Source organism: Macaca nemestrina, chromosome 14 (genome assembly GCF_043159975.1).
Source record: "Macaca nemestrina isolate mMacNem1 chromosome 14, mMacNem.hap1, whole genome shotgun sequence".
Lineage (NCBI taxonomy): Eukaryota > Metazoa > Chordata > Mammalia > Primates > Cercopithecidae > Macaca > Macaca nemestrina.
This window is the reverse complement of record NC_092138.1, coordinates 107510447-107525097: the sequence shown is the minus strand read 5'-3', so window position 1 is coordinate 107525097 and position 14651 is coordinate 107510447. Positions and strand designations below refer to the sequence as shown.

General features: G+C 47.6%; 1 protein-coding gene across 8 annotated transcripts in view; it reads left to right on the top strand.

Moving 5' to 3' along the window:
• LOC105463925 (MAPK associated protein 1) overlaps positions 1 to 14651 on the top strand; it is a 270742-nt gene that overhangs the window by 255355 nt on the left and 736 nt on the right. For all 8 annotated transcript variants that reach the window (XM_011711358.2, XM_011711357.3, XM_011711356.3 and 5 more), the window contains one exon: positions 9299 to 9396. In XM_011711358.2, coding sequence (XP_011709660.1) covers positions 9299 to 9396 — 98 coding nt within the window. The remainder of the gene's footprint in view (positions 1 to 9298; positions 9397 to 14651) is intronic.

Here is a 14651-nt window from a genome sequence, read left to right as displayed (position 1 = left end):
TTTTCTTGAAAATGAAGGAAGTGAGTCTGTCGCTTCAAGGAGAACAAGTGATAGTATTTATTGCCAATGATGAAGTTCAAACTTTCAGGTGAAAATTTAGAGTTTTGGAAAATTTCCATCACTGAACTTGGCTTCTCATTGCTTAAAGACTTCCAGTATCAGTGGTGATATTAATGAATGTGATTTTTTTTTCAATATTGTAAAATGAAATATGTCAACATTTGGAAGATCTGCATAACTCAGTGAGCCAATATTTTCCAGACTACTGCATGATGTTGCAAAATCAGGCAAGGGGAAAGATTCAAAATGTCAGACAGACCAATAGATTTTAATGTAACAGAATACAAAAAAAGTTTATTAATGAGGTTTATATTCCACATTGCAACTAATCTTTAAGAAAATACCATTTATCAAGTTCAGTGTAGTATCAAAGAGGAATATTTACAAAGAAGAACATTAAAACATGCCTCACTTTTCCAAAAACATATCTGCGTGAGGCTGGCCTTTCTTCATTTACTTTAACCAAAACTATGTCACAGCAGATCAAATGCAGAATCAGATTGGATAATCCAGCTGTTTTCTGTTCAACCAAATGTTAAAGAGATTTCAAAAACATAAAATAGGCTGGTACGGTGGCTCATGCCTGTAATCCCAACACTTTGAGAGGCCGAGGCAGATGGATCATCTGAGGTCAGGAGTATAAGACCAGCCTGGCCAACATGGCGAAACTCCATCTCTACTAAAAATACAAAAATTAGCCAGGCCTGGTGGTGCACCCCTGTAGCCCAGCTACTCAGAAGGCTGAGGCAGGAGAGTCGCTTGAACCCAGGAGGTGGAGGTTGCAGTGAGTCAGGATCATGCCACTGTACCCTGGGCAACAAAGTGAGACTCTGTCTCAGAAAAAATTTTTTAAAATCTCACTCTTATTTAACTTTGGGGAAATGTAAGGGTTTTTCCATTTTAAAATATGTTAATTTGTAATGGGTTTATTATTTTAATGAATTAATATATTTTTTTTAATTTCTTGGTTTTAATTTCATTTATTTTCTTTTTTTTGTCTTTTTGTTTGTTTTTGAGACAGAGTCTCGCTCTGTTACCCAGGCTGGAGTACAGTGGCTAGTGACATGATTTTGCCTTAACTGCAACCTCCACTTCCCAGGTTCAAGATTCTCATGCCTCAGCCTCCCAGCCCAGCCTCAGGCACACACCACTATACCTAGCTAGTTTTTGTGTTTTTAGTAGAGACGTGGTTTCTCCATGTTGGCCAGGCTGGTCTCAAACTCTTGGCCTCCCAAAGTGCTGGGATTATAGGTGTGAGCCACTGCGCCTGGCTGAATTTCTAACACAATAAATGTTGATAGGTATAATCCACATAAGCTTTTTGGACTCCTCAGTAGTGTTTAAGAGTATAAAGGGCTCTGAGACCAAAAAGTTGAGAACTGCTGATCTAGGGTCTTGAAAATCATCTTATGAAGCTTGAACTTAATTCTGAGGATGATAGGAAAAGAAGCACTGCAGAGTTTTAAGTAGGGGGATCCAGATGGCATATTTTAAAAGGATGACTTGAGGCCAGGAGTTCGAGACTAGCCTGGCCAACATGGCAAAAGCCCATCTCTACTAAAATTTCAAAAATTAGCTGGGTGTGGTGGCGCACGCCTGTAATCCCAATTACTTGGGAGGCTGAGGTGGGAGGATCACTCAAACTCGGGAGGCGGAGATTGCAGTGAGCCCAGATCGCACCACTGCACTCCAGCCTGGGCAACAGGGCAAGACTCTGTCTCAAAAAAAACAGAAAAATGGGCTGGGTGCGGCGGCTCAGCCTGTAATCCCAGCACTTAAGGAGGCCAAGGCAGGCGGATCACCCAAGGTCAGGAGTCCGAGACTAGCCTGACCAACATGGCGAAACCCTGTCTCTACTAAAAATACAAAAATTAGCCTGGTGTGGTGGCAGGCGCCTGTAATTCCAGCTACTCAGGAGGCTGAGGCAGGAGAATGGCTTGAACTTGGGAGGCGGAGGTTGCAGTGAGCCGAGATCGCACCACTGCACACTAGCCTGGGTGACAGCGAGACTCCGTCTCAAAAAAAACAACTGTGAGTAGATGTTTGAATCTGCAGAAGACATGATCAAAAGAAGGAAAACCAGAGAAAAAGCAATGGATGATCAGGACCTGGGTGAGGGCTGTGGTACCAGGATAGAGAGGGACGGAAGATAAACGTGAAAACTAGGCGACCAAATGCCTGGTACTTGGTGCATGGTGAAGCCTCCAGTTGTGCCACCACAACTGCCAATTTAAGGGGAGATGCTGATGTCGGTTCTGGACATGCTGCACTGGGGGACATGTGGAGGTGGCAGCTGTACCCACTGGTCGGCTCTGAAACTCTGGAGAAAGGTATAGGCCACATAGCTGCTTCAGCATCACCAACATGTGAGTAGTAACTAAAACCCAAGGACAAACCTGACACAGGAAAAATGCAGAGTTAGAGAAGGTGCGGATCAAGGATAGAACTCAGGAAGACCGTTGCTTAAGGGACAGGTGGAGGTCCAGAAGATCACAAAGGAAATGTGAGAAACAGATGACTGGAGACATGGACCGAAGAATCAGGTGACCGTGCCTCCGGGGAAGCCAGGACCTTAAGAAGTGTCAAAAACAGCTGAGAAATCTCTACCGGATCTCTCGACATTGAGGGCAGAGTGACCTTAGCAAGCGTGTTTTCAATACATGAGAGGAAGGAGGAAAATTACATTGCCATGGGAGTTTTTATAATTAGAGATTTAATTATGTCTATAGGAAGGAGCAAGAGAGAGAGAGTGAGTTTGAGAATCCAGGCAGAAATGTAAGTAGGTCAGGCACAGCCCCTGCTCTAGAGGTCAAAGAGGTCATTATTATAGTTGCCCAGACCGCTGCCCCTGCAGGGGGGCTTGGGAAGGAGCACCCTCTTTTGCCAGTTGAATTACCTTGAGCTGAAGCTCCCTGCAGGCAGCTCAGAACTGTTGCTTACAGTGGAGACCCAACCAGGAGGGAGTTTTCAACCCAGATAACCGCAGTCCAGCATTTCCTACTAGGACCTACAGAAAGATACAGCTTTGCCTAAAACAATGTGTGTGTTCCTATCAGTTTCCCCCAAGAAATCCAATGAGAATGTTCCCCTCCCAGGCCAGAGGGCCCAGAAGATATCAGACCTTGGAAACTCAGTTTTCAAAAATTATCCTTGCCTGATGCAAAGGAATGAAGAAAGAATCCAAAGCCTTAAAGCTGTTCTTTGTAGCCTTATTTATAGTACTGGCAATTTTATAAGTAACCTGGAAGCCCAACAGAGATAGCAGCATGACCTGTAGCTCGCATCTACTGGTTGGAATAAAATGCAGCCATTGAAAAGGGTGATTATAGAAATTGTTGCAAGAGGGAAAGGGGTATGGTAAAATGTTAACTTAAAAAAACTAAGCTCAACTTCTAGTATACAATCTGATTACAACTGTGAAAAACAACAGGCGAAAATGGTTAAGAAAGAGACCATGAATGTCATTGTGCTGGTGTTGGGATTTTGGGGTGGGGTATGGAGGTTTTCCTCTGTCTCCTAAATTTCTAATATTTTTAATAAGGAAAAGAAGCAGGTTTATTTTTATTTTTTTGGCAAGTGGTGACACCTGGGGGTTTAGACAAAGATGGGCTGCAGGCTCATTCTGGCAGCTCCAGCTCTGACCCATCATGGCCAGCCACAGTCAGTACTGGCAGGTTGTGTTAGAAGAGACCCTCCCTTGAGACTTTTCCTAAGGCAAATGGAAAGTAAAAAATTGATAGCCAGGCATGGTGGCGGTTACCTGTAATCCCAGCTACTCAGGAGGCTGAGGCAGGAGAATTGCTTGAACCCAGGAGGCGGAGGTTGCAGTGAGCCGAGATCTCACCACTGCACTCCAGCCTGGGCGACAGAGTGAGACTCCGTCTCAAAAAAAAAAAAAGTAAAAATTGAGAATCAAAAAAAGACTCTCCTTTCAGTTGATTTGCAGTAGCAGTCTGGAAGCACCTCTTTTAGCAGAGCTGTGAGTGCTGTTCCTGTATGTTTAAGCCATCCCATCTCATGACCACAGCAGCCTCTCCAACATGGCCACACCCCTGAATTGGCCAGAAGAACCTGTTTTTTCAGCACAGCCTCCTGTTTTAATTGGAATCCATAATACAGAAGATGAACTACAGTGCAAAAGCTTGAAGTCTCCACTTCTGACATTTGTGCCACTAATTAGTTTCTGCTTGGTATTAAATTCCATCTTCTCTGTCTTACTTTGAAAAAACTTACATAAGTGTAAATACAGTTCTGCATATCCAGATTTTCATTTCAATACTCAGGAGTGGAGGTACAGTTTCAGTATCTGCCCTGAGCATGTGACCAGTGCTTAGATGCCACATTTATACCCTCTTATATTGCATTTTATTTCTATAGCACTGTAAAAGCAAATCTGCTCAAAGGAGGCTCAGTTAAAAATGAAATCTTCAAAGTAATGGGCATTTTATCATCAAATATCAGTTCCATCATAGTTAAATGAATTACCACCTCCATCCATTGAGTCCCTGCTACATGCAGGGATGTATGTGACATAGAAGAGATCACTGACAGATGCTGTCCCCTCCTTTACAGCCAGGCAAACCTTGAAAGGAACAGTGCCTTGCCAAGGTCCCACAGCTGAAACATGGCAGAGCTAGGGTCTCATCCTAAGTCTAACATCAGGAATTATGCTTTTTTCCCCTGTATCTCAGGCTTTTGTTAAACCTTAATTTAAACAGAATTTAACACAATGCAAAATAATTTGAGCTAATTTGAATATTAAACTTTGCATTTTTTTGAAGTCATACTAATATATAACTTTTTATCATCTGATTTTTTTTTTATTTTTTTATTTTTTTGAGATAGAGTCTCACTCTGTCGCCCAGGCTGGAGTGCTGTGGTGCAGTCTCGGCTCACTGCAAGCTCTGCCTCCCAGGATCAAGCAATTCTCCTGCCTCAGCCTCCTGAGTAGCTGGGATTCTGGGTGCTTGCCTCCATGCCCACCCAGCTAATTTTTGTATTTTTAGTAGAGACAGAGTTTCACAATGTTGGCAAAGCTGGTCTCGAACTCCTGACCTCAGGTGATCCATCCACGTCGGCCTCCCAAAGTGCTGGAAGTGCTGGGATTACAGGCTTGAGCCACTGCGCCCAGCATCTCAGCTATTTTTTACAAAGCTTGCTCCTATGACTCAACCCTGTTCCTATGAAAACTGCTGGTGGTCTTGGAATTTTCAAGGGTAACTTGCCCAACTCTGATTCCCTCTAATGCCCCAGGACAGATGCCTGGTGGGCTGCAGCTGACGAGGTCATTGGCTCCCTGTTCCTCTTCTACCTGAGATGAGCCGTGAGGTGTCTGAGGCTGACCGTATCTGATAACAGGTGTTCTTCTCCTGTTCAGTCAGTGTTGAAGTGTGGGCAGTTCCTTCTTCCCAGACACCTATGGTGGAAATTTACCATGTGGCATAAATTACTCATGTTTATTGACAGATTCGTTTCCAGCAAGAGGTCAGTGAACTTGTTACACTTTAATATATAGGTCTTGGTCTGGGTGAAGTCATGGAAGTGTGAATTCTGATTATTAGTGATTATTCTGTTGTGAAAGAGTCTCCCCATCCTGCCAACATTGCCTTCTCTGTAGTTCTCGCCTCCATTCCTTTTCAGTATCCTTTCTGCACCTGTCTAGCTCAAAACTGCACTCACTCCTACCTGGCTGACTATGGGAACTGCTTACCTCGCCTCCAGGCTCCAGGGAACCAGGTAGAACACCCTAAAACACAGTTTGCCCATTTCTTTCACTTGCCCTGCTTAAACCCCACTAGTGGCCCCCATCAGCTGGTGACTCCAGGCACTCTCAGCCCTTTGCGACTGCCCCTCCCTCCCACCTGCCTGCCACGCATGACCCTGGTCTGCCCAGAGCTCCTGTGGAGACCGTGTGTGTTTACCCATGCCGTATCCTTGCCCTGTGGTATCTTCCTCTTTTTCATCCTTCTCCACCCTCACCTTTACCCGGCTGACTCCCTGCCCTCCTCCAAAACTGCCGAGGTGTCAGCTCCTCCCAAGAAACTGCCCCTGGTGACTCTTCTCCACCCCTGGCCAGGCGCTTCTGCCCTGGTGTCTCCACGGCAGCTCCCTGTGTTTACCTTCTTCACGCTCATCATATTTGACTCTCAGTGTTCATTTCTCTGTCCTTTGCCCTAGCCTGTGCTCCTGGCAGAGCCCAGACTGAGGAAACTGCCCTTCTGGCCGCCCAGCGAAACAGGGCTGCTAGTGAGGGGAACTCAGGGCAGAAACGCCTGCGGAGTGAGTCCACCCCATGTCCTGTGCCCCATCACGGCTGCTGATCTTAACCTGCACTTGCCTGTCAGGGTTCCACTCATCACTCCTTGCAGAGAGCAAGAGGGGGCTGTCTGCTGTGGCTGTCCACCATGCCTCAGCCCAGTGATTAACTTAGAAGCTCTGTCATTGTTCAAGTCCAATCACAAGTGCTCCACAGAACATTCTCTGCCCTCTGTTCCCCTCTCCCCATGGCATGAGTGCTTTCACTGGAAAGGACAAACAGACCGGAGGCTTGAGGGAGAGTGGGGGGATGTCGGGACTCTTCCTCCTCCCCACCTGCTTCACTCTTCCTCAGATGGGTGCTGGCATGAGCCCTGGGATGGTCAGGGGACACACAGCCTCCACATGCAACCAGATACATTCAAAATTCAGAGGACGGGGGATTTGGGGTCACTTGGTTCAAATATGCAGCCTTTCAGGAAACTTGGCTTGGGATTTTTTTGTTTGTTTTTTTCACGTGACTGTGCAGATGAACCACAGGCCTCCCCTCTGTCAGCCCACAATTGACATGCTTCATAGGCACCACAGTCCCAAGGGGACAGCGTCAAAGCTTCCTCTCTGAGGCTCCTAGGCCGTGCAGACTGCATACTACATGTGCTATGTATAGATTGGGCTCTGCTTAAAGTGCAGGAAACCTTTTTAACAGTGTCTCAGTTGCTCAGGCAAAACATGCTGTAGTGCTTTGAGGTTTGGTTCGGTTTTGTCAGTGACAAGCAGGAGCAGGTGGTGTGGATAGTCCATAAGCTGTCTTATCAAAGTGGTCAGTGAACCCCGAAGCTTCGGGTCTGCAGGTCTCCCTAAGACCTTCTGGTTCTTTGTAGCCCCAGGCCCTGGTGTCTGTCTGTCGTGGCCAGGTGTCAGCAGGAAGACCTCCTGGAGGGGGTGTCTCTTTGTCCTTCACAGCCCTGTGTCCTTTGTAGATGGCTCTGCTCGGTCACAGCATGGCCAACAAACGTGCCCGCATTGTTCCTCCACACAGGACTGTCGCCAACAAGGTTCTGATGCGGGGTAGATCCTGTGAATGTGAATATATACAGACGCACACACAGGTACCTCTGTGTAAGGTCCACCTCCTTATTAGCAACACAGAATTTATGTCTTCACAGAATGATCAGCTTCCAGTCAGGAATGCTAACATTTTAGTGCCATGATTTAGAATCAGGCTAAATTTGTCAAATGTCTGAAAGTGAGGTTTTTCAGAAATTATTAGGTAATTTTTTCAATTTAGGATTTATAGTCACAATTAGTACATCATAATGATGTTTCCAGGATAAAATACCAGTGGCTCAACTTTTCTGGCCACAAATGTACAACATATATCAGTTTATTTTTGGAGATCTGAAAAATTAGCTACTGTAAATAAAGTCCCCAAGAAGATTTCTCCGGGAAAGAGGTGAACTTACAGTAATGTGGGTGATATATTATTAATTAATAACTATGACCAGCCGCTGCTTCAATTAAAAGGACAACGGATGAGAAGGACTAATAGAAAGGATATGCTGAATTTTAATCTTACAGGCACTAAGGTCTGTCGAAAGACTAGGGAAGGTCATTTCTGGGCATTTTGCAGAAGGCCTTCGTACTAGAGATGTCGCCTGCTATTCCTTGGTCTGGGAAGGTTTACTGAGTACTGACTACGTGTCTCTCTTGGGCGCTGTTCCTTTGCTTGCCAGTAATGGAAACCACCTTCAGTAGCTTAAGGAGAAAGAAGAATTTCTTGGAAGGCCACAGGGGTCTCCTAGAACCCAAGGATAACAGTGCCGATAGGCCGGGGCAGTCTCCATGGGCCTGAGACTGGAAGTCCCAAAGCCCCTCATCTTATTCTGAGTCCTTGTGCCAGTTTAGACAGCCCAGCATCTGTGCCTCCATTTAGAAGAGGGAATCTGATTGACCTGTCTAGACACAAAAGGACAGGCCCAGGTAGTGTAGCCATGGCTGTAGTTACGATAAGACAAGCAGGTTCCTTTGGAGGGCCATGGTACCATGTGGTAGACCCACACAAGAAGTGCACCTAGAAGTGTAGTTCTGAAGACTCACCCAAGAAGGCGCCAGCTGAGCTGAGCCACCAAGGATCAGCAGGTCTTTTCCATCCAGGTCAGTGAGAGAGGACATCCCAGGCTTGGGGAAGAACCTGTGGAGAGACTGGTGTCGCAGGTGGGAGTGTGCAGCGCCCTGGCAGCCTGTTTCCTGTCGGGGCAGCAGAGTGAGATGAGGCTAGACCAGGAAGCAGTCCCAGAAATGACAGTATCATCCTGAAAGTGGTAGGACAGGGCCTGGAGAATGGGGACCTAGATCAGATTTATATTCAGAAGTTCTGCCCCCTAGAGTCGGTCGCTTTGTGAAGTGCCAGCTTTCCATAGCCCCCGCCCTGCCCCCGTCCTCCCAGAGTTAAGATGACCTGAGGCCTTTGGGAGCAGCTTCCAAGCAAGGTCTAAGCCTGGGATTCCCCCTCTCCAGGCAGGAGTCCCCTCCCAGCAGGAGCCCAGGCTCTGGGAGCAGCCTCATAATAGTATGGCTATTGACCCTTCTCCTTCCTATTGCTCATTTATCTGACTTTAAGCACAGTTAGTTTATTTTTAGAATAATAATGTGGAGTTAATTAGCCTTCTCCCTTAAAAACACCACCTTTTCCATATAATTATCATATAGCAGCAGTTCCATAAAGCCTTCCTAACGTGGCATTCCCCTGAATGCATTCCAGAGTGGAATGGGACCTAACTGGCTGTTGAGTCTTTTCAAAATTTTTTCATTGTCTATTTTATACCCAGCCTGTAATGAGAAAATGAACTACTCCTGGAAAGACTAGGTGCTGCTCAGCCTTCACTTGCTCTCGCTCAAATTGGAATGATAGGGGAGAACATATGGAGGCCCCCACCGTAGTTAACTCACCAGAACCCCTCAACACAGTTTTCTCTCTCTGCAGGTCACGCAATATTTAAACTCACATATCTAAGCAATCACGACTATAAACACCTCTACTTTGAATCGGACGCTGCTACCGTCAATGAAATTGTGCTCAAGGTAAGTGTTCCTTCTTGAACCAGAGCCGGGTAGGTGGGTCCAGCTTCTGTTCTGACTGTTTCGGGCATGGCCGCAGCCCCACCCACTGCGCAGCTCTATACAAGGCTCCCGGGCCCAGTTTGGCAGAGGAGGAGCATCACAGCTTGCCAGCCACCTAGGGGTGAGTGCCTGTGCCAGGGGCCACACCAGCCCCAGGTCAGCTGCTCTGCATCTGCTTCAGTCAAAGCAGGACCCTTTTCAGTTTCCTCCCAACCCCGATAACCCTGGCTCTTCCTGTATTTGTTTATTCCTTTTATGTACTGTTTATTTTCCTGCAACTATTGTCAGGAGCTTCTTGAAGCTCCTAGAGCAGACTCTGAGGAAATTATTATTGTTTTGAAGATACCTTAATTATGCTCAAGGTGATTTTAGCAACCTGTTCTAAACATACCTAAGTTTCTGCTAGACTTGTATGTCACCATACCTTAACAGTATACTCACCGAGCACCTTCCATGTGCCAGGCCAGGGCCTGGGATGCCACAGTGACAGATTCTGTCCCTGCCCCTGGAGAGCTTTTCCTCTACCAGAGGAAACAGGCATAAAACAGAAAATTACAAAGAGATTGTTAGTCTCAAAGGTGTGGGTGTGTCACAGTAAACTGACTTGGGGTGGAGGTGTGGAGGCAGGGAGAGCTGAACCCTGAAGGATGACTGAAAAGGCACAAATGTTGACCAGGTAAGGAAAGAGGAAGCACCACAGACAGGCAGCCTGGGAATGGGCTGAGGCAAGGCAGGTACAGGGGACTAGGGGGCTGGTGGGGCTAGGCCATGCAGGGCCTTGCAGAGTGGAGTGTGGCTGAGGGGAGCTCTGCTTGGCATGGGAAGCTCCAGGGGTCTTGTGGATTTGGGAGGTCTGGGGTAGGACCCAAGATGGTACGTTTCCAAGAAGCGCCAGGTGCTGCTTTGGCCGCTGGTCTGAGCACCACACTCTGAGTAGCCCTGAACTAGGGGTCTCAGCCTCTCCCAAGCAGAGAATCCTTTCTTCAAGCCAAATCTTCCATAGGTTGATCAGATAGGAAAAGCAGCTGCTGTGGCAGAGCAGCGGTGAGGACTAGAGAGGGCTCCCCCACCCCTAGTTGTGTGATCCTGGCTAGTCACATCACCTTTCTGGGCCTCAGTGTCCCCACCTGTAAAGTGGGGATCATGGTACCTATGCTACCCCACCCCACCAGGGCTTCTAGCGTACAAGTCAGATGAGACATGGTAAACCTATGTAAGTTATCATTCAGTCTCTTCTTAAGAGTTGAAGTCATCAAATAATAGCAAAAATAGCGAAGATATGCTGAGGGACTGCCCAGTGCAGGACCTGGGCCAGAGGTTCTGCGTGTCCCATCAGAGTGCATCTTCACAGCTCTGTGAGGTCATGAGATAAAGTTGTTCCCATTTCCCAGATGAAAAGTGAGGTTCAGGAATAAAGTAGCAAAGCCAGGATCATGACTCTGGTAAGCTGGCAGAACCAGAACTTGCCCCCAGATTTGACAGATGTCAGACTTGTGTTTTAATTCCCCAGATGTGCATGACCTAAGAGTTGAGTGGGAGATTTCAACGAAATAGAACTGCGGTCCAGGAATATATTGAGACACATTCCCCATGGCTGCAAAAGATTTTCCAAAGGAGTAGATGGCAATTTAAAAGAGCAGCTGGAAGGACAGTTTGGAGCAGGGACAGAGTAGCATGATTAGCTGGATGAAAGATAGAGGGTTCATAGACCACCCTGATCAGAGGCCCCCTTGGACCAAGGAGTGGGGACACAGGGCCTGCATGGGAGTGCTTGCAGCCAGCGAGCTTCAAGTTACCCACTGGAGCATCACAGACAGCACAGGCACCTTGTGGAGAGTGTTCAGGGACCTGGCAGAGAAATATTCCATTACCCCGATAAGGGCTGGACTTTTTTTTTTTATAGCCAGCATTAAAATATTCAAGACTTGAGAAGGATTCTAGTAAAATTATAATCCTGTGTTTGACATCAAAATAATTTTCACAACAGCAGATTGATGACAGAAACACAGGTTTATGACTTCAGTATGAGACTGTGGAAGATCAAGTGCGGCGAAATCATTTTACACGTCCAAACGCTCCCTCGAAGCAGATGCCTCTCCGCAGAATCCCTGAGGCCTGTCACCTTCCCTAAGGTGTCTGTTTCCATATCAGAATATTTGTAGAAATATTGCATCATGCACAAGACTCCAGAAGAGTTATAGCATACCCAGGCCTGATTTACTTAGAGCTAATGATCATGATCCTGATGGAAGATGAGATAGTACTTCTCCCACCTCTGATTTTTTTTTTTTTTTTTTTTTTTTTTTGAGACAGAGTCTTACTCTGTTGCCCAGGCTGGAGTGTAGTCATATGATCTCTGCACATTGCAACCTCCACCTCCCGGGTTCAAGTGATTCTCCTGCCTCAGCCTCCTGAGTAGCTGGGATTACAGGCACCCACCACCACGCCTGGCTAATTTTTGTCTATTTTTAGTAGAGACGGGATTTCACCGTGTTGGCCAGGCTGGTCTCGAACTCCTGGCCTCAAGTGATCTGCCCACCTCAGTCTCCCAAAGTGCTGAGATGACAGGCATCAGCATCAGACAGGAAAAGCCGCCACGCCCGGCCCCATCTCTGATTTTTATAGCAATTGGAATACTTAGTTTTATCCACCATTCCTGCAGTGTCATGAGTGTGTCTTTGTGAGCTTTGCATCAGTACCAAGCAACAGAAGCCAGCCGTGTGTCCTGGAACTTGGCAGAAATGTTGTTGTCACCAGAAGCTCTTCAGGGGTCAGTTTAGACTCTAGTAATGCATGCTGTTGTTCTAGAATTAAGGAATTTTACATAAAATGAGAGCTTAGATGGAAATTGAGGGGAGTAAATAAGAGCCCCAATCTGATGTCAAATAAACGATCATGAACAAGCAAGCCTCCATCGAGCTTTTTGCGCTTGTAGAAATATGAACATCTCCCATTTATTGAACACCAGCTACATGCAGTACATCTTATGTCCATTATCTTGTTTAATCTTCCTGACCGCCCTCCAGAATGTAGACATTGTCCCCGTTTTATAGATGAGGAGATGGAGGCCCGGGGTCACAGAGCACACAAGGGTGGAGCCTCTACTTGAACCTGGCCCCGAGAAGCTCCAGAGCCGCCCTCTTCCCACCAAGATGTCACTGAGCTAAGCCGTGGGTGGCCCCTAATTCCACACGCTTTGACATGAATCTCAGAGGAATTGTCGGGCTCTTCAAATCAGGTTCTTCTCGTGATCGAGTGATGGAGGCTGTGGCTTTATTGACCATGAAAACTCCCTATATTTTTATGCCTTAAGCTGTAAACTGCATTGAAAGTGAAACACTCTATAGTGCATAAAATTGTGCAAGTTTAAGCCACAGCATATTAACCAGCTAATGGCAGACCAAAGGGCGTTTTTATCTTTTGATTATTACATTAATCTTCCATTAAAATTATCTATGTGATTATCACAAAGCACTGAAGATAATAAATTTGGGAAATAGTTGGCTTGTTAAGGATCATTTTAAAACGCTTTTGTCAAGTTATATGTGCCAAAAATACGCTGAAAACACTAGGTTGGTTAAGTGTGCAAACAATATAATCCAAGATTGCTTTTATTAAGAATGAATAAAACCTCTTATTTCCATACATTGTATTGTCCCAAATCATCAACCTGGCCCTGCGGTCCTCATGATTTATTGCTCTCAGCTGGTAACTTGGCGAGGCAGCGGGCAGAGTGTGTCAGGCCTTCTGTACTCACGCACCAGCCTTTAACGCCTGCTGCTCCAACCAGCAGAGCAGAAAGTTGGGAGGGACAGTGTTGAAGTCTCGGCCATCTGAGGCGTTGCCATGTCGCGCTGCCTCTCCCGGGAGTGCTCTGGTTCCTTCTCGGAGTCAGCAGAAGCTCCTCTCCCTCGGGCACAGGACACATGGCCCTCAGAGTAGAATCAGCAGAGGCAGTGGCCGGCCTCTCTTGTCAGAAATATTCGGCCTTCTAGTCATAACTTTTAGATACTTGCAGGTGAAGAGAGAGAGCGTCTGTTCACCAAAAGCCCCAGCCAGAGGAGCAGAGGAGGTGAGGGGCTGCAAAGCGGGAAGGGGTGTTTGCCAGGCGCCTGACACCTTCTAGCTTTGTGACCTTGACTAAATGACATTGTTGTCATTGGCCTTGATTTCCTCACCTGTGCATAGGGATGACAGTGGCGTCTGTCTCAAGGTTATTGTGAAGATTCCATGGGCACTGAAAGGCACTCCGAGCAGTGCCACTTGCCACCACTGATTTCACACTGCTGCTGCCACCCCTGCCCAGGCACAGGCTGTCCTCTGCACTGGGGCATGTGCATCCCACTGTAGCACCCCTCCCTGGCTCCCCCCCACCTCATTTCACGAAGCCAGCCAAGCTCTCGCAGTTCCAGGGACACTCCCCTGCAGTGTGCCCCTGCTGTGCCTTGATGCATGCTGCGTCTCTCCTCCCTACTGTGTACTCAGAAACTCCTGTGTGTCCCTCAGAAGCCAGCTCACTCGTTTCCTCTGGAAGCCTTCCCTCCTCCGCACCTCCCTGATACTCCGCCCCATTCCTTGGTGCTCCTCTGCCTGCTGCAGTGCTGGTTCTGCTGCTGGACACTCACTCACCAGGCAGCAGGCTCCCCAGGGCCAGGACCAAGTCTCAGGGCTGTAGTGCTGGGGAAGCGCCTGGCGGTGCAGCTGCTACACAGAGTGGGAGATGCACATGTGGCTCCGGCAGACTCCCAGGGCTTCGTGGAAGCAGCAGCCCCGCCCTTCACACAGGGCTCTCACAGGCCCTCTCACGGCTCTCACCCTGACTGCCGGGTGGCCTAGGACACTTTGGCCTCCCTCTCTGAGCCTCTTTCCTTTTTGTCAAGGGAGCCCTGCCTGGCCGGGCGCTCATGAGCCCAGAAGGAAGCACTGTAGTGGGAAGCTCTGCGCCTGGCTGGTGGGAGGCTGGATGGAGGGCCTGTCTTGGTTTGCTTTTCATCCCTATGTTCTCGGCCTTCACACAGGGAAAGGCAGGCTCAGAGACGTTATGTGCATGTCCAGGTCACACAGCAGGTGAGAGGCAGAGCCAGGCGGCCCAGGTCACAGTCCTCCGGGAGTGGCTCATGCCAGGAGGGAGCACGGACTCCGGAACCTGGAGAGCTTGCTGCTCACCGACTGGGAAGCCTGAACAGGCCACTTGGCTTCTCCAAGCCTCTGTTTTC